The sequence below is a fragment of the Zootoca vivipara genome, chromosome 2, assembly GCF_963506605.1.
Source record: "Zootoca vivipara chromosome 2, rZooViv1.1, whole genome shotgun sequence".
NCBI classification, from domain to species: Eukaryota; Metazoa; Chordata; class Lepidosauria; order Squamata; family Lacertidae; genus Zootoca; species Zootoca vivipara.
Window position 1 is genome coordinate 24,452,000 of NC_083277.1, and position 23,351 is coordinate 24,475,350.

General features: G+C 43.0%; 1 protein-coding gene across 2 annotated transcripts in view; it reads right to left on the reverse strand.

Moving 5' to 3' along the window:
• The window catches only part of LOC118080061 (cadherin-related family member 3-like), a 40,559-nt gene that overhangs the window by 10,606 nt on the left and 6,602 nt on the right, over positions 1 to 23,351 (reverse strand). Inside the window, exons 3-11 of one of the 2 annotated variants that reach the window (XM_060271299.1) lie at positions 21,672 to 21,843; positions 19,312 to 19,400; positions 13,948 to 14,048; positions 8,722 to 8,832; positions 6,945 to 7,141; positions 5,678 to 5,855; positions 3,983 to 4,145; positions 2,202 to 2,304; positions 980 to 1,078 (exon numbers count right to left, since the gene is read on the reverse strand). In XM_060271299.1, coding sequence (XP_060127282.1) covers positions 980 to 1,078; positions 2,202 to 2,304; positions 3,983 to 4,145; positions 5,678 to 5,855; positions 6,945 to 7,141; positions 8,722 to 8,832; positions 13,948 to 14,048; positions 19,312 to 19,400; positions 21,672 to 21,843 — 1,213 coding nt within the window. The remainder of the gene's footprint in view (positions 1 to 979; positions 1,079 to 2,201; positions 2,305 to 3,982; positions 4,146 to 5,677; positions 5,856 to 6,944; positions 7,142 to 8,721; positions 8,833 to 13,947; positions 14,049 to 19,311; positions 19,401 to 21,671; positions 21,844 to 23,351) is intronic. The other variant, XM_060271300.1, reaches the window with a different exon arrangement.

Here is a 23,351-nt window from a genome sequence, read left to right on the forward strand (position 1 = left end):
GGATCCGTCTATATGTCAAACTTCATCAGAGAAAATTACTTTAAATATTTCAAATTGGTGTATTGTGTTCAAATTATATAGTTACCAAGACCCCCATACAAGGCAATCTTGTACTAATGCAAATAAATAAATAAATGCAGCTCGTTCTTTTGGCCTTCTTATGGGCACTGGTATAAAGGAAGTTATAGCATCGTGATGCTTCTGGGTTTGTTTGTTTTTAATTTTCCACTTACCTGCTTTCCACCCTCCCTCAACTGATTCAAGTCAATGCCCATTGCTATAGCTCAGTGATACACAGGTCACAAACTCTGCAGGCAGAAGGCTCTAAGTTTGATCCCCCACATCCCCAGCTAGCAAGAATTTAGTAGCTGGTGACAGAAAAGACCTTTGCCTGAGACCTTGGAGAGCTGCTGCCGGTCAAAGTTGATAATATTGGTGGCCTAGGTGGAGAAATATGATGCCTTCTTATGACTAATGTCAATTAGTAAAAGTGTGAATAATTATGGATAATTAGGAGCAGGTGACAACCTTCCTTCCTTCCTTCCTTCCTTCCTTCCTTCCTTCCAATAATTTCTATTCCATGCCTTCAATGTAATTTTGTGTTCCAAAGGCGACTAATAATAAGCAAGAAACTATAAGAGTATAATTTTTAAGAAATAGAAAATAATAAAATAAACCATACACGCTAACACAAAGAACTGCAATTTTTTTATAATTACAGTGTTACAATTATCACAGTATTATGATCCTTGCCATGTTATGACTTAATTTCTCTTAATTTTGAGCTTCTGGTTCAAGTTTAGTACAGCAGCTCTCGCGCTATGCTCAAGTTTCGCTTTATTTGTTGTGTCTTTGAATTTTATTTTATTTTTTAAAAAGCAGACTATCATTCTGTGCTTCTCTGAGCTTATTCATAAGGCAAAGCGGTTAATATATTTTACTTTATTTTAAAAAGGAACAGTCAAATATTGTGACGTACCTCCAGCCGTTTCAGGAACAACAAACGCATAGTCTGCTTTACTAAATGCCGGCCCAAATTCATTGACAGGTAGGACTTCCACAATTATCGTAGCAGTTACTAATAAAAGAACAAGCAGACCAGCATTTTCCAAGTATTAACCTGAGAATTCACCCAGCTGACAGCAAATAGGAAAATAACCAACAGGAGAGTAAATTGAAACAAGAGGCTTAAGTCTTCATTGTGTCAGAGGGAGCCAGTATGTTGGTTAGAGTGCTGGACTAGGACTTCTTGTTGCAAGGGTTGTTGCGAGAATAACATGGAGAAAGGAGAACCAGGTATACCACTTTGAGCTCCTTGGACTAAATATGGGATCCAGGTGTAATGATAAATAAATACTAAGCTGTGGCCAGTATTTCATCCCCAGAATCAAGGCAGAGTGATCCTCAAATGTGCCACTTACTATTTCATGGTCCTAGTGAGAGATTTTACTTTATTGGGCTCCATGATCACTGCAGATGGTGACAGCGATCACGAAATTAAAAGACGCCTGCTTCTTGGGAGAAAAGCAATGACAAACCTAGACAGCATCTTTAAAAGCAGAGACATCACCTTGCCAACAAGCATCTTAAAGACAGCATCTTAAAAAGCAGAGACATCACCTTCCCAGCAGTGATGTATGGAAGTGAGAGCTGGACCATAAAGAAGACTGATCGCCGAAGCATTGATGCTTTTGAATTATGGTGCTGGAGGAGACTCTTGAGAGTCCCATGGACTGCTAGAAAATCAAACCTATCCATTCTGAAGGAAATCAGCCCTGAGTGCTCACTGGAAGGACAGATCCTGAAGCTGAGGCTCCAATACTTTGGCCACCTCATGAGAAGAGAAGACTCCCTGGAAAAGACCCTGATGTTGGGAAAGATTGAGGGAACAAGGAGAAGAGGACGAGATGGCTGGACAGTGTTCTCAAAGCCACCAACATGAGTTTGACCAAACTGCGGGAGGCAGTGGAAGACAGGAGTGCCTGGCGTGCTCTGGTCCATGGGGTCACACAACTAAATGAATAAACAACAACAACAACAACAAAGGTTCCAAACCTAAAGCTGGGGCAAGGTGGGGGGACCCTAAGAAGATAAAGAGAAAAGATGGATTCCCCACACAAGAATCTCAAAGGATGACATGGTCAGAAGACCATAAGGCATGGCATGCTAAGAAACACTTGGATTCTTATTAAAATTCTCACCTGTGTGTGACGGATTTGCATCATCGAAAACAGAGAGAGTCATTTCATGGGTGCTGCCAACTGCAAGATTCCGTGGGTCTTCGTAGTCCAAATATTGTGTTATCTTCCAACACAGCAAGTGAGCAATTAAATCATGCAGCATAATATCAAAGGCAGATTGAAGCTCGTGAATATTTCAAATTAACAGTTAAATGTATCTCAATTTACCTTTTAGAAATGCAGATGCAACTATGGATAAGACTCAACCAGGGGTAATTTCACGCTTGGAGCATTGTGATTTGGTGCACCCTGCTAGAAAGAACACTTGGCTCCAGTTTCTGTAGGAATGCAGAACTGAAAGGAAGTATGTGCTGGTCCTACCCATCACCTGGAGGATGAAAGGCTGCTGGGTTGTCTGTGTGTGCGTGGATGAATCTTGGGAGCTTGAATGCGGAACGGAGTTTGTGTTATTATTACAAGCTGTTACTTGTAAACTGCCTTGAGAATCATTTGATTGGAATGCAGGGTATAAACCACCAGGTCCAGATGGCATGATAGCATCCACCTGAGAGTTCCCAGAGAACTCAGGTGAAATTGCTGATCCACTTACAAAAGTATGTACTTGTCCCTAAGATCAGCTTCCATACCTGACAACTAGAAAATGGCAATGGAAAGCTATTTAAAAGGTGTGGTGGTGGTGGTGATGGGAACATGGGGGATCTTGGAAATTGCAGGCCAGTTTGCTTAAAAATAAAAAGGTGAATGCAAATATCACCACCACCACCAACTTATTCTTACACAACACCCTTTCTCCAAAAGGAGGCCAGAGTAGCTTAAACTATGCATATTATCAGACAGTGATGGACAGCCAGGAATGGTGTTAGCTCCCACTTGCCACTCGGTGGAAAACCCAGGCTTGTTGCTGCATAATAAATAATAATAATTTTATTATTTATACCCTGCCCATTTGGTTTCCCCAGCCACTGTGGGTGGCTTCCAGCAGAATATAAAAACATAATAAAACATTAAACGTTAAAAACTTTCCAATACTGGTCTGCCTTCAGATGTCTTCTTAAAAAATTATATATTATATTGATAAAATATATTTATATTATATTTATATAATATACTTATATATATTTATATAATATATAATATATTATATTTATATAATATACTTATATTATTACAATATCACATTTATATAATGGTTAATTGTAATAAAACCTCAAACTGGTTTACAAAAAGAATAAGATTATCAATAAAAACTGTTAAAAACAAAATATTCAAAAATAGTAAGCTAAGACCAGAAATTGGCTTGATTCTGCTGCAAAAGGGGGGGACCCCACCATTGCCAGACTAAAGTTTGTGCATTTTACTAAAGGAATCTTTACCCCAGCTATCCTAGGAGCATACATCAGCTCCCTTAGAACAGGTCAAACTAATTGTCCCTCTAGCCCAGTGTTTCCCAACCTTGTGCCTCCAGCTGTTTTCGGACTACAATTCCCATCATTCCTGACCACTGGTCTTGCTAGCTAGGGATGATGGGAGTTGTAGTCCCAAAACATCTGGAGGCACAAGGTTGGGAAACACTGCTCTAGCCCAATATGGTTTATTCTGTTCTGACTGGCTGACTAGCATTTCAGACCTGCCATGGGGTTCTTTCAACTGGACATGCCAGGGATTGAACCTGTGATGTTCTGCATGCGAAGCAGGTAATCTGCCACTGAGCTATGATGCATCCTCCCTTGTTCAGCTCCTGTGCCCTTGACTTGTCTTCTCCCACATCTTCATTTACTCACCCGAATGGCATTTTTAGCACCTGGAACCTGTTCAAACAGCTTTCCAGCACCAACCGGGCCACTGCTGGGTTCATAATGGAGTTCATCAGGGGGATTGTCCGAATCATGACATCTGACATTAGCAACCACTGTATTAATTGCAATAACTTCTCTGCTGGTGTATCTGATTAAAAGGAAGTCATCAATATGTGACAACACTTGTATCAGCGACCTCAGTTTTCTTCTCTAAATGTCCATCAAATCAGAAGCCGTTAATGATGATTTTAAGATAACGTTCCACAAGGTGCTCAGACTGGGAGAATCTGGATGTATAACTTCACAAGGCACACTGTGATTTATACTGACTGTAATCCATCTGAAATTTTTTATACCCAGGAGTTCAAGTGCGACCATGGCAGGAGTATAATGGAACCCTATTTTATAGTCCTATAACTGCACTGTCATGAATGCTTCTTTTAAACATACTTGTAAGAGTCAATTCAATAGAAAGAAAATACTTGACTACTTTCCCCTCACATTTTTAGGGGGATTCCAACAAGATTTCCCTCTCTCTTTAGTGCTACAGTGCTACTCACAAATTTTCAGGATAAAGGGAAGTGGGTTGAAGTCTCCTTAAAACAATATGTGCTGGCCAGTTGTGGCTGGTGCTTATTGAGCCTTGTAGGGTGGGTAGGAAGACCAACAGTAGGTGGAGACAGAGAGAGGTGAGTAATTCTAGTTTTGTCCCTATCCTCCTGCCTGCTGAGTTCTACAAGGGCAACACTGATGTACACACTTCCCATTTTGCAGAGCGAAAAATCAGTTTCTCTCAACACACATCCTCAACAAGATTGCAGATCCTGCGGTCGAGACAGGTGGGTGCGGTCACTTGATACTTACTTGTAAACCCTCCCCTTGATTAGATTATGCATTTTAAAACCTTGTCCTTGCTATCGTGATATATGCCCACCCACAACGTCATTGGTCAGGTATAGACACACACACACACACACACACACACACACACACACACACACACACATTGTTGAGACAGCATGCATCTGTTTTCAAAGAGACTCACTGTGGGGTAATACAGTATCAATCTGCAATGAGCTTTTATTTTCAGAATTAGCTTGACAAGTGCTTTTCAGAGGGTGTGTGTGTGTGTGCGTGCGCGCGCGCGCACACACACACACACACAATCAGTCTAGACCACTGGTCCTGTTAGCTAGGGATGATGCAAACTGTAGTCCCAAACATCTGGAGGGCTGGAGTTTGCCTATGCCTGGTCTAGACTGGTTCTAGAAGAACCCACTGGTTCTAGAAGAAAAATGTGCATTTGCAGCCTGAGACTAAGGAAATGGAACCTGCCAGGCAGTGCCACCAACTGGACTGCTTGCATAGCTGTCAATGTCTCCCTTTTTTTAAAGGGAAATTCCCTTATGCTGAATAGGCTTCCTCATGAGAAAAGGGAAAACTTGACAGCTATGTGCTTGTCAGAAAGAAGGCAGGCAGGTGGGGGCTGCCTGGAGGCAGACTGAATACGATGGGTCAGGGCTCCATTTGCTCCAATGGCATGGGATATTTATTTGGCCCATTTGTTCGATTGTTGTCCATGAGCTTCTTTATAATTTTTGAATATCTATGTGAAGGAAAAGCTATTATGAGAAAAACATAGCTAACAATTTGCTGCCGCTTCTTGACTCACTAGCTCACCTGTATACATACTGATGACAGAATGGCATGTTGTCATTGATTCCATGTACATTCACAATCACAGGAATGCCTGCACACCTCCGGGTACTGCTGCAAGCCACAACAGTGAATGACTGAGCACTGATAAATCCATCCTCTTCCACGTCCAGTCTAGATGCAATTAGTAGAGTACCACGAGCTGCAAAATAGTTGTTAGAATGATGATGATGATGATGATGATGATCTGTGCCCTGCCTGGAACATTTAGTAATGCTTACTAAACTATGAACCTGCCCATAATCTAAGACCTCCGCCTGATGTTCTGCGTGTGTGCCCACCACTGAAATTGGTTACGTTAGTGAACACATGAGCGGGGCCTTCTTAGTGGTGGCTCCACAGTTTAACTCCACAGTTGCAGAATTCTCCTCCAGTTAACATTTCCTTGGTGTATTCTATTCTGGCACTCATTAAGTTTTCAGAAACTCCTGTTTTAACTTATAAGCACATTAGGGGAGCCCTGCTGCGCCAAGCCCAAAGCCCACCTAATCCAGCATCCTGTTCTTAACGTGGCCAACCAGATGTCTAGGGAAGCCTGAAAGCAAACGGGCACCAGCAATGATACAACACATCCTTGGCATCCAGAAGGCCTCAGGTTAAGGCTCGAAAAACGTCCTACCTAAAGCCCTGTAATGCAGCTGCCGTTCAGTGTTGACAAAATTTAGCTACAGTAGAATGATGGTCTAACTTGGTATTAGAGGAAGTAGAGCAGAAACAGGACTAGGAGGCTCCAGGGATAGGCAGCGGGCCTCCAACTGGGGAATCAGCAGCTGCCTAAGTTACGATGTTGATGCCTGGTGCCTGCCCTGTGACTTCCCAAGCAGCTCTTTGCATATTCCATGGGATATGTTGCCCCTTGTAGAAGATTCAAACTTCATATAAACTTGCCATTATTTTGCAACATTTTGGTTGGTCCTCTTAAACCCAGCGCCCACTGAAATAATGGTATCCCCCTCCCCCTTATGCACCACACACCTTGGCTACCTTTGTTTTTCACATAAGCAAGCTTTTGCCAGCCTCATGCCCTCCAGATATTTTAGACTACAATTCCCATCAGTCTTAGCCAGCACAGTCTGCTCGGGCTGATGGGAACTGTAGTCCAAAACATCTGTTCCAGGAGAATTCTATAAACTGACAGTGAGCTATCCTCTTCTCCTGTGGTTGTAATCAAAAACAAAGGATTTAGAGGAGGGGTGGGGTTTTGCCAGGATTCACATCTGTCATGGCTTACCTTTGTCAATCATGAAGTAAGGATTACTTGGATCAAGAACGAAGGCGATAGGATCCATTGGATCTTCTCCTGCAGCATGGCACTTGCCAACAGTCTTCCCAATGGGAATCTCTTCATCCAAAGTGATGTTCACCAGAGCCATTGAAACCGAGTCTCCTGTCCTAGGAGTCAATCTGCCTTTCCCAATACTGAAAAAACTAGAAAGGCAATTCACAGCTTATAAACAGTGCAGTAGAACCTCTACTTACATCCCCCTCTACTTTGGCCGGTTCCAAGTTGCAACCGCGGCAAACCCGGAAGTAAACACCGAGTTTGCCGCGATTCGTGAATGCGCAGAAGCGGCCACCGCCGAATGCACCTGTGTGTGATGGCGCTTCTACCAGCAACCCATTACGCCATAAGGACGGGCCTCCGGAATGAGTAGAGGTTCCACTGTAGTTCCTGCCAACCCAGCAGTTTGAAAGCACACTAGTGCCAGTAGATAAATAGGTACCACCGCGGCAGGAAGGTAAACGGTGTTTCCGTGCACTTTAGCAGTGCACCATTAGCCCATTAGCAGTTTAGTCATGCTGGCCACATGACTTGGAAAACTGTGGACAAACACCAGCTCCCTCAGCCTGAAAGCGCAATGAGCGCCGCAACCCCGTAGTTGCCTTTCACTAGACTTTACCATCCAGGGGTTCTTTACCTTTACCTTTTTACCTATAAACAGTAGTTACAATGTGCAGCTCAGCAGCGGATCATATCTTTTTCACTGAGCCAGCGCAGTCTCAGTCTTCACTTTAGCAAGTGTGGATATGACAGTAATTATCCAAGATATGGCAGCTTTATAATTCCCATATTGATAGTGGGAAGATGGGGATGAAATAGTTATGCACTGGGCAGAGGAAGTTTTGAACTGGGGGCTTTCAGGTCTATAGTTCCTATTCTCAGGTACCACTTCACTTAGTTAAGGAGCTTAGCTGGGGACAGATCAATAACTGAAGGATCTGGTTACAGGTAGGTAGCCGTGTTGGTCTGAGTCAAAGCAAAATTTAAAAAAATTCCTTCAGTAGCACCTTAAAGACCAACTAAGTTTTTATTTTGGTATGAGCTTTCGTGTGCATGCACACTTCGGTGGGTGGATGAGAGAGAGAGATGGGTGCGGTACAAAAAATAATTATTATTATTTCAGAGTTTCAGACACTGTCTGCTCCCAAGCAGAAAGGTGGTATGGTTTTCCACACATGACAATAAGGTACTTATATTTCCATGGCTGTGAAGGGAAGATAGCTATGTGTGCATGTGTGCATTTTCCTTTTTAAATAATCTGCCCCACTATTATCCCTAGTCTGGTTATGGACGTTTTAGTAATGTTTCAGAAATCTGCAAAAACCTTTGGACTAGCAGAGACCATACTGGGACTAGGGTGGGGTAGGGAAAATGAGCACCTGTTCCTGCAGTTGAGACAGCAGGAAATGGATAGCTGTTCCTACATTCCACGCCCAGACCCGCCCCCGGCAGTCCTACTATGTTGCTACAGGAAGCTCTAGAGCAGCGATGGCCAAACTTGGCCCTCCAGCCGTTTTGGGACTACAACTCCCACCACCCCTAGCTAACAGGACGAGCGGTCAGGGATGATGGGAATTGTAGTCCCAAAACAGCTGGAGGGCCACATTTGGCCATCACTGCTCTAGAGACTTCATTCCACCGTCAAGGGTCTCTTAAAAAGTCTATCAATTATACACAAGCACAAGATACACACCCTATAGAACCAAGCACTACCTTGGATGCTTACGTGCAATTAAGAAAGACGTCCCCACTGTGCTTTACTTCCACAAGAAACACTTTGATATATCCAGTCGCAGAGAGACCTTCTGGATCAGCCACAGTCACCTTCACTGAATAGCTGCAAGCAAATTATATATTTATCTACCGTAGAGATACCCTGCTCTCCCACCACCCCAAAGAACCCCAACACCATTCTCTGACATCATAAACGGGGATATCCAGAAAGTAACAGGAACACCTATCAGTCTTCCAGGACACACTGTTGCTCTGTTATCAAGCAATTCAATCATGTCACCTGTGGGTTACATCAAGATTGCTGCTGTGCTGTTGTTGTTTTTAAAAACACACTACATGTGCTAATTAGTTTACTAATGCCAGGCTGTTTGCATTAGCACCAACACTACCTTGTTAATTGGCCACTCTGCTGTGTTCTTAATTGGTTACTGTAACTATTTTGCTTTCAGGTAGCTGTCACTTTCTGCCTCACTTCTCTGCATTCTCTTTTTTTAAATAATAATATTTATTCATTTTACAAGCAAAAACAAACAAACATAAAAACAAACAAACACAGATATTACTTATAAATTCATAATTTTTCTTAAACAGTGGTATGTGACTCCCCCCAATCCCCTCCATCTGAATTTCATATGATTCTTTAAACTTAACCTATTCTCTACATTTACACCGACAGCCTCTAACACTTTCACTAAAGATTATTACATATTTCAATATTTTCCAAGATATAACTTAAATTTCTTCCAATCTTCCTTCACCTCCTCTTCTTCCCGGTCGCGGATTCTCCCAGTCAGTTCAGCAAGTTCCATAAAGTCCATCATCCTCACTTACCAGTCATCTATTGTTGGTATGTCTTGACTCTTCCAATTCTTCGCAAGTAGTAGCCTCGCAGCAGTTGTGGCATACAGAAAGAATGTAATGTCCTTTTGGGGGATTTCATCCTATTCTGGTTTCTTAATAAAAGTGTCTTTCAACACCTTTTTCAACTCATTATAAACCTTTTCCCATAAGTCTTTTACTTTGGGGCACACCCACTACATGTGGTAAAAGGTTCCTTCTTTTTCTTTACATTTCCAACATTTGTTATCAGATGTATGATACATTTTTGCAAGTTTTACCGGTGTTAAATACCACACTTCTCTGCATTCTCTTCTCTTCCCCTCCACCCTCCGTGTGTCTGTCTTGCCAATTTAGGATCATGTCATGCAGTTGATGAAATGGACTGTGTTGCGTGAACATTCATGCCATAATAAGCTTGTTAGTCTTTAAGGTGCCACAAGACTCTTAAGGCCTTTGGTTTTGTGGAATCCATCTCTTTTGATGAATTTAACCTGTTCCATTCAGGGTGGAAAGATTTCATTGTCTGTTAGTAATTTTAAAGGTTTTACCAGTACCACTTTTCATAATTGCTTGTTGCATTGTTGCAACTCACCCTGGGACCTTATGGTGAAGGGCAGGTAAGAAATAAAAATAATAAAAATTGGTGCCAGGTGCTCAGAAGGCTTCTTCCCATATAAACCTACCAAACAGCTTAAGGTCCATCATTCTATGTCCCTGCCTTTGCTTTGGAAAGGGCCATGACTTAGTGGCATAACAGCTGTGTTGCATTCAGAAGGTCCCAGGCTCATTTCTTAGTATCTCCAGATAGGCCTGGTAATGTCCCTGTCTAAAAACCCAGAGAGCCATAGCCAGCCAGTGTAGACAATACTGAACAAGATGGACCAATGGTGTGACTCAGTATAAGGCAACCTCCTGTGTTCCTGTACCCAGAGGCGGTACAAGTGGCCACTGGGAAAGGAGCTTTCTGAGTAACTCTACCCTAGGAATGTTGTCCTGATTGCAACTCTACCCACTATCTCGAATTCAATACACTTTAGGGGCCAAGGGAAGGCTTTCTGGTTTACCCAAGAGCTTTTGTTTGATGGTTTGCTTAGTTGTTTTCAGTTACTGATTACTGCTTTCTATCATCTGTGGTTGGCAGGTACCACTTAGTTTTCCTTGCCACTATTTCATCTGCTGAGGCTTGGAATTATATATGCTGTATTCATACTCATAAAATTTATACACCACTTGTTAGCAGACTTTGCAGTTTGGGTGAATTAGATTGGAATAATCATTTACAGTTTCTGGAATTCAAAGGCTTTATTCATGCAGGAATGATTTACAGGATGAGTAGAAAGTGGAGAGAAATAGACAACATCTTATCTGGAGAGAACAGTAGACAAAATGGCTCAGCTTTTAGGGTTGGAGTTAATTTAGACTACAAGCAGAGAGTGGCTAGATCAGGCATCTCCAAACTTTGGCCCTCCAGATGGTTTGGACTACAATTCCCATCTTCCTGACCACTGGTCCTGTTAGCTAGGGATCATGGGAGTTGTAGGCCAAAACATCTGGAGAGCTGCAGTTTGGGGATGCCTGGGCTAGATCATTAAACTGTGACCTCTTGAGAAGGAAGTGTATTTGCTTTCCTCCAACAGTTTGTACAATAAACAATGTAAGAAAGAGGTTAAACAATAAAATTATCACAAATAAAAAAATCACAAAAATACATACACATTTTGTATGTATGTATTTTAGACATACCAAGGCCTAAATACTAAAACAAGTTAAAACTCAAATCAGCTTTCTAAGCATTTGGGGGGGAGGAAAGGGAGCCCAGTTGTGCTAGTGTAAGTCCTTGCTCAGGCTTCTGCTACTAGGGCCAGATAGTTGAATCAGGTCCCAGGAAATTATCTCATCCTCTTTACTAATAAAAAGCCAAATAAGCCAAGATATGACTGTTTGAACATGGGCATTGTGTTGTAGAAATGCAGCAGAAACAGCCTCTAAATAAATGACCTACAGAGAAAGCCAAATATGTCCAGGAGCAACTTTCCACTCCTTCTGTAGTGTACCATTTCTCTACCTTCTCTTTGTCTGTCTTAGCTAGTTAAATCATACCTAATTGAAAAACTCTCCAGAGTAGAAATTTTGTCTCTCGCAATATTTTGTTTCAGCTTTGAAAGGTACAGCAAGTGGTGGCTTCAATTGTCACTTTAGCTTGCTGGAGTAAAACTTAGAATGATAAACAATGAGTGCCTGTAATTGGAAAGTGAATAATTAGATCAGGAAGTTCCTTCTGGTTGAGCAGAAAGCTCTGCAGTCTCTCTGGGAATATGATGAAGAGCTTTCCAGATCTCATTTGGGTAACAGTCTCTCTTCCACTTGACAAAAAGAAGGGAGCAAGAGGGAAGCTGTGCACACTCTCCCTAGACATGTTCATGCATATCCAAGTAAGAAATGCTCTGATTAAAAAAGACACACCTTCTATTTTTAAACAACACCAGGCGGTATTAATATGCAGGTAGAGGGAAATGACTAATTAATGTAGTTCAGCCTTATTAACATACAGCTATAACCCTGCCGCATCCTGCAAGGGCTGGTGAGGTCAGCATTGAGGCAGTTAGAATTAATTAGACATCCCAGACTCCCTCTACCCCACTCTGAATTCAGGCACATCCTGAATCCCACCAGAAGAATAGATACAGAGCTAAAAGCTGAAGGTCTTTTAAGCTTATGAACTAAAACAAACAAACCCTGCAATAAGCAAGAAATCTATTAATAGCAATTCTTGTTTTTTCCATCCTGTCATTTTCAAATGGCTAATTTAAATTTATTTTTGCATATACACATGAATCAACAGTTCTTCTAAGCTTTGGGCAAAAATCAAAATGTTTTTGTTCCCTTGGCTTTCCTTCCCAGCTCACCCTGATTTATGTCCTTGACTAAACTGTGGGGCGATGTCACATGATACAACCACATGATGTGGAACTTCCACACTGAAAGAGTCAGGCAGTGGCTGATTTTACACACCTGTTTAATGATTTTACACACCTGATGTTTTGTTACTCCTTATGAGTCACAGGAATGCTATGATATACAATATATACAATGAATTGAAAAGGACGTTCAAAATAATTTATGTAAAAAAACAAAACCCAGAAGCTTTTCTTCTGGGAATTATAGGGGCAGAACTATCTAAATTGTATCAAAATTTATTTATGTATGATACTACAGCCAGCAATAATGTTACTTGCCCAAAAGTGGAAAGAAGCAGAAGTCCCCGGCAAAGGAAGAATGGATACAAAAACTTAGGCAATATGCAGAAATGGCGAAACTTACCGGAAGAATAAGAAATCAAGATAACAAACTTTTTTTATATAAAAGAATGAAAATGGTTTACTGAATATTTACCGATAACTTGCAAACAGATAAAAAACATTGGCCGGATTACTATAATAACCTGCAGTTTCATAAGAGTATATATTTAAAGTAGATAATTAAATGAGCAAATCAAATGAATTTGGATATGCAGAAGATCTAAAAAAATAAATTTAAGGAACTGCAGAAAGAGGGGGAAGGAAGTCAATTCTTTGAAAAGTTAAATTGATTCTAAAACTAATGAAATGTATAAACTAATTATAAAAGTATAAATAAAAGCTTTTTTTAAAAAAAGGAACGCTGTGAGAGTTGGTTGTAATGATAGGGTCATTGGTGACTTGAGGAAAAAGTTACTTGCTAAATTTTAATTTTTTTAAAAAAAGACACTTCCACCCACTGACTACCTCTTCTCACCGGAAATTCTCTACTTGATCAGGCCATGGGTCCATCTAGTTCTGCATCCTGTTCTCACAGTGGCCAACCAGATGTCCACAAGAGAAGCCCACAAGCAGGACCTGAGTTCAGCAGGCCTCTCATCACTCTCACCAATTCCAGCAAATGGTATTCAGAGGCACACCTGCCTCCACTAGTGGAAGCAAAGCATAGTCATTGTGCCCAGTTGACATTGTTTTATGTTTTGAATTGTTTTAATCGATGCCAGGGTTACTTTATTGTTTTTATGATATTTTATGCACTGTCCTGTGATTCATCATATGGTCCAGAAAAACGCATAATGCACAAATAATAAAATGGTACAGCATGTGTAATGGTTGATAAAGAAAAATCACAACTTGTACTGCCCTTCCTCAGAGGAAAAGCTCGCCCTTCCTTCCTTCCTTCCTTCCTTCTTTCCTTCCTTCTTTCCTTCCTTCTTTCCTTCCTTCCTTCCTCCAGATGCTCTTGCAGTGTTTGTTCCCCCCACAAGCAACCACGTGTGGAAAATAATTTTAAATGAAAAACAATTGGGATTTTCTCCACTTCTGAACAAAATAAAACCACAAAATAGATATCTGCTTACCTCTTTTCACTGTGTTCAGATCTGAAGGTCTCTGTCATATAAATTGTCCCTGCACCATCAATCTTGAATACTGTGAGATTCTGTGAGATGTCGATAGAGAACTAGTAGGAAAGGGTGGCATCAATTTTTAAAATGTTACGGTCCATGCAAAATGTCAGACATTGGAAACAAATGATAGCAAGTAATACAGTAGTCTGATATATTAAAAGTACTGCTGTGTTTGAATGCCCAGTCCATCCCTCTGCAAGTGAACCCACAGGATAGTAGCAATAGTAGCAGAGATCTCTATACAATCTATATAAAACATTACTCATAAAGCAACATTTATTTTCTGACTGTATTTTCTGGAGGGTGGCTGAATTTGCTTTTGGTTGTCACCGGCTCTTTGTATTACTTGTGATTTTGATTTATATCCTATAGTAAGTCAAATGAAACAAGTTCATTGAAGGAAATTTCCTCACCCCTCTATTTCCCTGCTCCTATAAGCCTCTCTGGAGGAGGTGGGGCTGTGGGATGTGGCACAAGTGGACTTGCTGGGGAGAGAAGAAGAAATCCTTCTGTAAACTCCCTAAAGATCCAGTTCTGATTTATATCAGAGGGACAATAGCATCATCAACCACAATGATTCTGTGCGAGGAGTCTGCCCCTTGAGAGGAGTCTCTGGCTTGCTAGACTCAATGCCTTCCTTTTTGACATACAGAGTACTTCCGGTATATCCTTCCTTGTCCTTCTTATAGAGTTTATAGCTGGAGATAACCATTTGTCACGGGTTCTCTCCCTTCCACCAGGTATCTACTCAGGGCCAGCTCTTCCATGAGGCAAAGTGAGGTAGCTGCCTCAGGCAGAAAATTCTGAGGATCAGAAAGTGGCTAGAAATGTGGGCCATTCAGTCTTCGATTCCTGCCCTAGGGTGTGGAGGTGAGGGGGCTCTGTACCATCACCGGTGCTTAAGGATGATTCAGTTACCATCCTAGTCAGATTTTGTGCACAGTGAGGAATGCCTTGTCCTTTTGCCCCAGGCAGCAAAATGGCTCGGGCCACTCCTGTGCCTAGGGTTGCCAGACTCAATAGTGGACAGGACTTCTGTGCCTTTAATTGCCCTGCTCTCTCTTGAGTCTGGAAACCTTAAAGAGAAACCAGCAGACCCTTTGCTTGGAAATTAAACAAAGGGTCTGCTGGTTTCTCTTTAAGGTTTCCAGACTCAAAAGAGAGCAGGGCAATTAAAGGCACAGAAGTCCTGTCCACTATTGAGTCTGGCAACCCTATCTGTGCCCACTATTTCAATGCCATCGCCTAAAACCAACTGCTGTCCCCTAAGACCATTGTGCTAATTCATATGGGTTGGCTTTCTTTTAATGTGAAAGAGAAGAGTAATGTTATAAAAGCTCCTCCTCCCCCCCCCCCCCAAACAAAATGCGGCTGATGGCTTGTTACAGTCTGATATAAACCTACTTCTGTTTACAAAAGGACACACATGGTTACTAGGCAACAGGCAGACTGGAAGTTTGCTGAAGGAACAAGGAAGTTTCCTGCTTGAGTTTTTGGAACCATTACAGCCAGCAAGTGAGAACACAAATAACCTCTGTATTAGAGCGATTGTCTTGTCTTTATTATCAGCAGATGGATAATAATCTGCTGGTGCTCCCTGGAGATTTTTTAAGTCATTAAGGCCACATTAAGGATTGAAAGCAATTTTTCAATCCAAGTGATTTCAATCCAAATGATTTCAGTGAGAGAGCAAACATCTTAATTACCTCTCATTGAAACCTGTGAGATTTAAAAGTGCTTAAATTTGTCTGGATTATAGATACAGTATTACCACCAGGTTTTGTCATATGTCCGGAATTTGCCGGACATAGCCGGAATTTGGCCATTGGAAACAGGGCCCGGGCAGAAAGTGCTTAAATGTCAACACAAGTCTTTCCCCTAAAGTAGAACCACTGAAGTGAACGGACATGACTAACTGATGTGCATTGGTTTCAATGGGTCTACTCTGTGTGGGGCTTGGCTGAATACAAGCAGTGCTTTATCTCAGTGCTGTGGGATTTGATAAGGTCACCCAGGGACATTAACAAAAATAATAATGTGCAGATACTTCTAAAAGTGGATTAGGAGGCCCTTGACAGGGATCGAGTCTTAAGGAGGGTATGAATGTTCAGGAATCGTATGCCCTGGCAGAACTTGCTGTGCCATTTCAAGAGAGGCTTATCCTTTTGACAGGGGCAATGGTTGCAGCAAGACCAGGGAACAACACTGGCTCGTACTTTCATATTCTTTCTATGTCTCCATGCCTGTAATTCGAGCTGGACAAACCCAGTGTGTGTGGTTTATCACCATTTGTTGGAGACCAGGCTGAGGAGTACTGCTCTGATGAGGAATGGTGGGAGCCTCCCCCTCCCCCTGCTCCTGACCAGGATCCTGAGGCTGCCCAGGAGCAGTGGGACAGTATAGATTTGGAGCAGCGGTTTGCAGAGGGGCACAGTTCTGAAGACAAAAGTTGGGACGAACTGGGGGGATGAACAGCTAGGAGAAGAAGAACTGGGGGGAGAGAGAGAGTTAACTGACTCTCTCTCTTGCTTGAAAGACTACATCTGCCCAACCCAAGGTCACAACGAGCAGATAAGGTGGCAACCTAGAAAGCAAAGTGGTTGCGAGATCAGGTTGCAAGGCGTGGAAGTCACTAGGGGGGAAGTGGGTGGAAACCTTAATAGGGAACACCGTCATTCCGAGAATGGCTGCTTTGTTTTTTTGCAGTGATAATTAAAGACTTTTTAAATGGTAAGCGACTCTTTTCTCTTTGCCCTGCTTGTCTACAGCCAAAGGGGTGGAGAAAGCTGAGTCCTCAAAGCCTGACACCATCCTCCATTTGGAAAGCGTGCTCTTGCACCCTCTGTTTTTCAGCATCCTTCGCAAAAGCCACCTTCTCCACGAATCCACACTTTAACAACACATTTTAACTCCCCCAAATCCACAGGATGCCTGTGCTTCTTATATATGCAACTAGCTATACAGTACTGGATCATTACACCAGTAGCAAACACAAAATGGAGCCACTGAGAAATGAGCAGAAGGTATCAGCATGCTGGGGGGGGGGGGTGTCAGCCAATGTTTGCAGAAATAAAAACAACTCTCAAGGGGAGGCAAGCAAACAAAATGAAACAAACCACAGAAGTCAGAACTGGAAAACAGAAATGGGAAGCCCTCTAATGGTACACCCTCTTAAAGGACACGGCTGGTTGGCTGGCCCACTGAACAGGAACACTTCCCTGCAACCTTTTGCTGCAGGTCCCACTTGTTAAAATTGTTTCTTTGGTTTTTAAATAAATTGCTGTTTCTTGACATAGCTCTCAAACTGAGGTGGAAATGTGAAGAACTGAAAAATGAGAAACCGGGAGAAAACAAAATGGACAGATCTGCCCCGTTCCTAGTAACAACACTACTGAAATAAAACGGTGCCCAAAGACAACGCTAAATTCCACTTCATGGGGACTGATCTATCATGTGGAATCTGCTTGTTCAAAGGGAATGGGTCTATGACTTGAGGCTGGATATATTTATTTTTATTTTTTGCACTGAAGAAGGTAACAACATTCAATCTGGGCTGCAGTTGTACAATTCCCACTGGTGCTATAATGTCATAAAACAAGAGCAAAAGTAGACCTGAGGGAGTCGTGCTTATTGGAGGAACATCCACAGTTTTGAATAATATATATTCTAGCCTAGCATTTGAAAAACTTAGCATGAATTTCCCCAAAGTTGTTTTTTTTTTTTAAGAAAACAACCGAGGGAACAAGCTATAATCATAAATAAAGCTGAAGGCCTGTTCCATACCTTGAAAAATGCCTTGCTGGTGTTTAAAGTTTGTTTCATAGCTGAATTACCAACCGCAGAAGATGGCAGTTTATAATTAAAATCCAAACTCTTCCTTAATTACAGGTATTGCTAAAGTATCGTTCCTTGCTATATAATTACTACTCGTGGAGATGACTATTTTATTTTATTTTTGAAATGAATCTCCTAATAAAGTATCCCCCCAAATGCGGGGCTGCCAAGGCACAATATGTGGCCCAAAATTTTAGGGGAGAACCGAAAATTCTTCCTTTGGGGAACGTGACGGAAGGGGCAAAATCTCAGGTCAGGAGCCAGATGTAAGGGGGCAAGCTGTCTTCTCTTTCCCCCAGCTCCATTCTGGACTTTAAACCACCCAATTATTGCAGCATGTTGCTCAGCCTCCCTCCCTCCCTCCCTCCCTCTCTCCATACCCTCCAACTCCCGGATTGAAAAATCCGGGATCAGCAGCGGCGCGGCACCAGAAGTCACTTCTACACATGTCCAGACATTCGTAGAAGCGACTTCCGGTGCCGGCGCTGCCCGATTTCCGGTGCCCAGACATGGGCAGAGCGGCAACGGAAGTCGCTTCTACACATGTTCAGACATGCGCAGAAGCGATTTCCGGTGCCGGGCTGCCCGTGTCTGCATATCTGGGCACCAGAAATCGCTTCTGCGCATGTCCAGACATGTGCAGACAGCCGGGAGCCGGGACATGGCCGCCGGCAGGAGCTGCATTCCAAATCGGGGGGGGGGGTGTTTGCGGGATATAAATCCATTCAGGATAACAGCGGGAAATGGCAACAAAATACGGGGGTTTCCCGCGAAAAATGGGAGACTTGGCAGCTAAGCCTCCCTCCCTCCCTCCCTCCCTCCCTCCCTCTCCTCTCTCTCTGTGGGAGAGATGGCCTAAGAAGCAGCAAGGAACAAAAGCAACTTAAAATAAATAAATAAATGTGGAATTATGTTTCTTCATGCCTGCTGGGCCTGCAATGCAGTGCAAATGTTCCCGCAGTTGCCAACCAGGTGCCCATGGGACACCTGTGAGCAGGATCTGAGCACAACAGCACCCTGTCTTCCTCGCTGCTACCCTGCCCCACAGTGCCCCAGCAGTGACACCGGTATCAGAAGGGCATGATCTTCAAGCCACCATATGCAGCACTGCTGTTCACGTCTGCAATTTCGATACGCCCATGGTTTTTTTATTTATTTAAGACATGTATAATCCACCTTTCCTCAAAGAAGCTCAAGTCAGTGCATACAACCGATCCTGTGAAGAAGGTTTGAAGGAGAGAGGGAGAGTAACTGGCCCAAGACCATGGTTGAATTGTCTTCCTGGTCCCAGACCAACATTCTTAAGGACCGTGCTACATTGCCAAGAGTTCTGTGTCTGTGTCACACACGACAAACAGAGGTGAAGCTTTGCCCATTTCCCCTATATTCAATTTACAGAACATGGGTGGGGGGAAGTAATTTGAGACCCCACCTTATTTCCGTAGATTAAGCTATAGAAGTCTAAGAGTTATTGTGAATTACCTTCAGAGGGGCTCCCTCCGGGTCTCTGGCAGTGACTCTAAAAATTCCTGTGTTTTGCAGGGTATCCTCTGTGATATAAATTTCAGGAGCTGCAGATAGATATTGATGATGAATCATTCATTTGTTATTATTATCTAATCACCTGGCAGCTTTAATTCCCACCTACGGGCTTCTTTATTTCGATTTCTCACAACGTCCCTTAGGCAATGTTAAAATCCTGAAACAATCAAAACAGAATTGGCGATGCAAGCTAGGGTTGATGGGATTTGGAGTCCAGCTACATCTGGAGGACACGGTGTTTCCTACCCCTGCTTGGGATATTCTATGGATAGAAGGTATCCTAGGAGCAAAGGTTGGACCCAGAGTCTGTCTTCCATGGATAGATTTGCAAAAGGGACCAAGGTCTAGGAGAGTTCCTCCTAGAACAAAAGAAAGGCAGGGCCAATGCAAAACACACCAAAGAAGAAGAAGAAGAAGAAGAAGAAGAAGAAGAAGAAGAAGAAGAAGAAGAAGAAGAAGAAGAAGAAGAAGAAGAAGAAGAGGAGGAGGAGGAGGAGGAGGAGGAGGAGGAGGAGGAGGAGGAGGAGGAGGAGGAGGAGGAGGAGGAGGAGGAGGAGGAGTTTGGATTTGATATCCCGCTTTATCACTACCCGAAGGAGTCTCAAAGCGGCTAACATTCTCCTTTCCCTTCCCCCCCCACAACAAACACTCTGTGAGGTGAGTGGGGCTGAGAAACTTCAAAGATGTGCCACTAGCCCAAGGTCACCCAGCAGCTGCATGTGGAGGAGCAGAGATGCGAACCCAGTTCACTAGATTACCACTACACCACACTGGCTCAGAGTTATGAGGCAGAGCTATGATTGCTTCTCTGTAGCCCCCCCCCCCCCGACTTGGACCTCCTCTACACTGCTATACTCAGGAAGAGAAAGCCAATTCAAAACTCAAATAACATTATACTTGCCCCACCCTCCAGCCCTAGGAGTCCTCATAAGGGAGCTGTGCTTAGAGGAAGAACTGTACTATTCTAATGGATGGTTGAATGTTACTTTATTTGATATTAGTTGCTTGTTTTGAAGTTATGTTTTATTATCACATTGTTGTATTGGATTAGATTATAATAAGGTGTACATTCGTTGTTTCTTCAGCTTGTAAACCGCCTTGTGTATTGTAAAATAGAAAGGCGGTATACAAATTAAAAATGGGATGCGGGTAGGGTGCTGTGGGTTAAACCACAGAGCCTAGGGCTTGCTGATCAGAAGGTCAGCAGTTCGAATCCCTGTGACAGGGTGAGCTTCCGTTGCTCGGTCCCTGCTCCTCCCAACCTAGCATTCAAAAGCACATCAAAGTGCAAGTAGATAAGTAGGTACCACTCTGGCGGGAAGGTAAATGGCGTTTCTGTGCACTGTTCCAGTTTGCCAGAAAGCGGCTTAGTCATGCTGGCCACATGACCCGGAAGCTGTACGCCGGCTCCCTCAGCCAGTAAAGTGAGATGAGCGCCGCAACCCCAGAGTTGTCCATGACTGGACCTAATGGTCAGGGGTCCCTTTACCTATACAAATTAAATGAGAAATGAAATGAAAAATTCCAACTTCCACTGAGTGACTGGGACAAAAAATTACACAGGGAGTGGCAATCAAAATAAATGGGCCTGTGACCTTCTGAAAAGCCTGAGATGTAACCTGGTCGCAGGGCTGCCATACATCTGAAAAATGGCATCCAAGTGGATTTTCAGCCACTCGGCAAAATGTATGGTAAGGGGAGTTAATATTATTCCCCAACTTATTCCCCAAAAGCTCAACAACTTTGAGTAAGAAGAAAATAAAAAACTTTGTTCGCTTTTGAGAATATGGCAACCCTATTCTGGTATAGCTTCATTGGGAGGGTATTTCAAAGGTGTGGTGCCACCACAGAAAAGGCCTTCTTTCTTGTGATTACCCATCCTACAGATTTAGGCCCTGGACACACCAATAGGATCTCTGGTGGAGATCTTAACGCACAGGCAAAATGGTCAAGGTGCGGGGTGTTCATCAGTTTGGCCACAAACTGTTTAGGGCCTTGAAGATTAACACTAGCAGCTTGAATTGGTTCTGGAAATGCAATGGAATCCAGTGATAGCTTGTATAATATAGGTGCTATTGAAGCTGATAGCTGTACACCCATCAGGACTCCGCCAGCTGCATTTGAACCAGCGGAGGTTTGCAGGCTGTCTTTAAAGGCACCCCCATATAAAGAACATTACAGTAGTCTCATGTGTATGTGACCAGATCATATTGGTAGAAGGGGGTCAAAGACAGGTCAGAGGGTGTGAACCTTTTGAAACCAGCCATTGATCATGCCATCAAAGTGTAGTTGCTTCATACCTCGGCTAGGCTGAGTCAGAAGCCCAGTGAAGACAGGTGGTTCATTGACATCGACAATCTGGACAAAGATGGTCTGAGAAGCCAAACTCCCCTTGTCATCTCTCACAAGGATGGGAATTGTGTAAAGACTTGTGGTTTCGAAATCCAACTTGGGTAATGCTCTGGTCATTAACTGGACAGGTTAGAAACTCAGAAAACTAAGTGTGAGTATAAAAATAATAATACACAGACAACTATTTTCAAATTGTAGCATTTTTCTTATTTTACCATGTTCAGCAAAACTGAGATGGATGTGAAGCTAGCAATTCAGCAGCTGTCACTTATGTCTTCTCTGCCTCAAGAGCTGAGTTATACCGAGCCCTGACTGGTAGACTGTTGAAGTAGAGGCATTCATATTGACTCGCCCACTGTGACCAAGGGAGCTATGCCCAGGTTAAACCACAAAGTCTAGGGCTTGCTGATCAGAAGGTCGGCAGTTCAAATCCCTGCAATGGGGTGAGCTCCCGTTGCTCGGTCCCAGCTCCTGCCCACCTAGCAGTTTGAAAGCACATCAAAGTGCAAGTAGATAAATACGGACCGCTCTGGCGGGAAGGTAAACGGCGTTTCCGTGCGCTGCTCTGGTTCGCCAGAAGCAGCTTTGTCATGCTGGCCACATGACCTGGAAGCTGTCTGCGGACAAACGCCGGCTCCCTCAGCCTATAGAGCGAGATGAGTGCCGCAACCCCAGAGTCGGACACGACTGGACCTGATGGTCAGGGGCCCCTTAAGAAAGCACCACTGAGATGCATCTTCTGTTTGTTTGTTTTTAAAAAAGGTGTGGTGAGATCCTGGGAATTAGATCTATTGTATCAGGGATAGAGAACCCCTCAATATGTTTTTGGGATGCCAACTCTTAGCTGCAGATAGTATAACCAGTGGCCAGGGCTGGATCCAGCAACAGGAGGGCCACAGGTTCCCTGTCATTGTATGACTTAAAACCTGGAGACCAGACTTTCCTCTCTGCTCTACCAATTGTACAGTCTACTCTATACCACCACTATCCATGCATGCACAAACAGGTCCTTTACTGCCTCCTTGGAAGCATCAGCACCCGGTGCAACCCAAGAGATGTTTTACATTATTTTATGAATATATGCTACATGGTAATTGATGGACCTAATAGGTATCTAAAGCCATTTGCACATCTTGCCCTGCAACCAGTCCATGCAGAATGTAGGCACCCTATATATAGAAATGAGCAAACCAGTGATATTTTAGGGAGCAGGCTAGCAGGCAAGGCCCATTACTTACGTCATAGGAGCCTACACAGCACAAAACACTGTTGCTGTATGTAGGTTTTATTTTATTTGTTTTTTTATCTTATATTTCGGAAATGTACATCCAGGTTTTTTTATTTATTTGGGGGGGGGGCAAGAGAGTGGGATCCTAAGCTATAGCTTGTTTAGCTTATACGTGAACCCAGCACTGGTGATGGGGAAAGAGGTCAAATGGTAAGCAATGCATATAAGCTTTGAGGCCTCTTGCACTTTTTTCTATGATTACCACCCACAGACATCTGCAAACTCCAAACTAGATGTAATCAAATGAGATTTTATTTCATTCTTGCATTCTTATACCCAATGTGCAACAGCTGACCCTTGCTGGAGGAATTTCCTTCCTTCCTTCCTTCCTTCCTTCCTT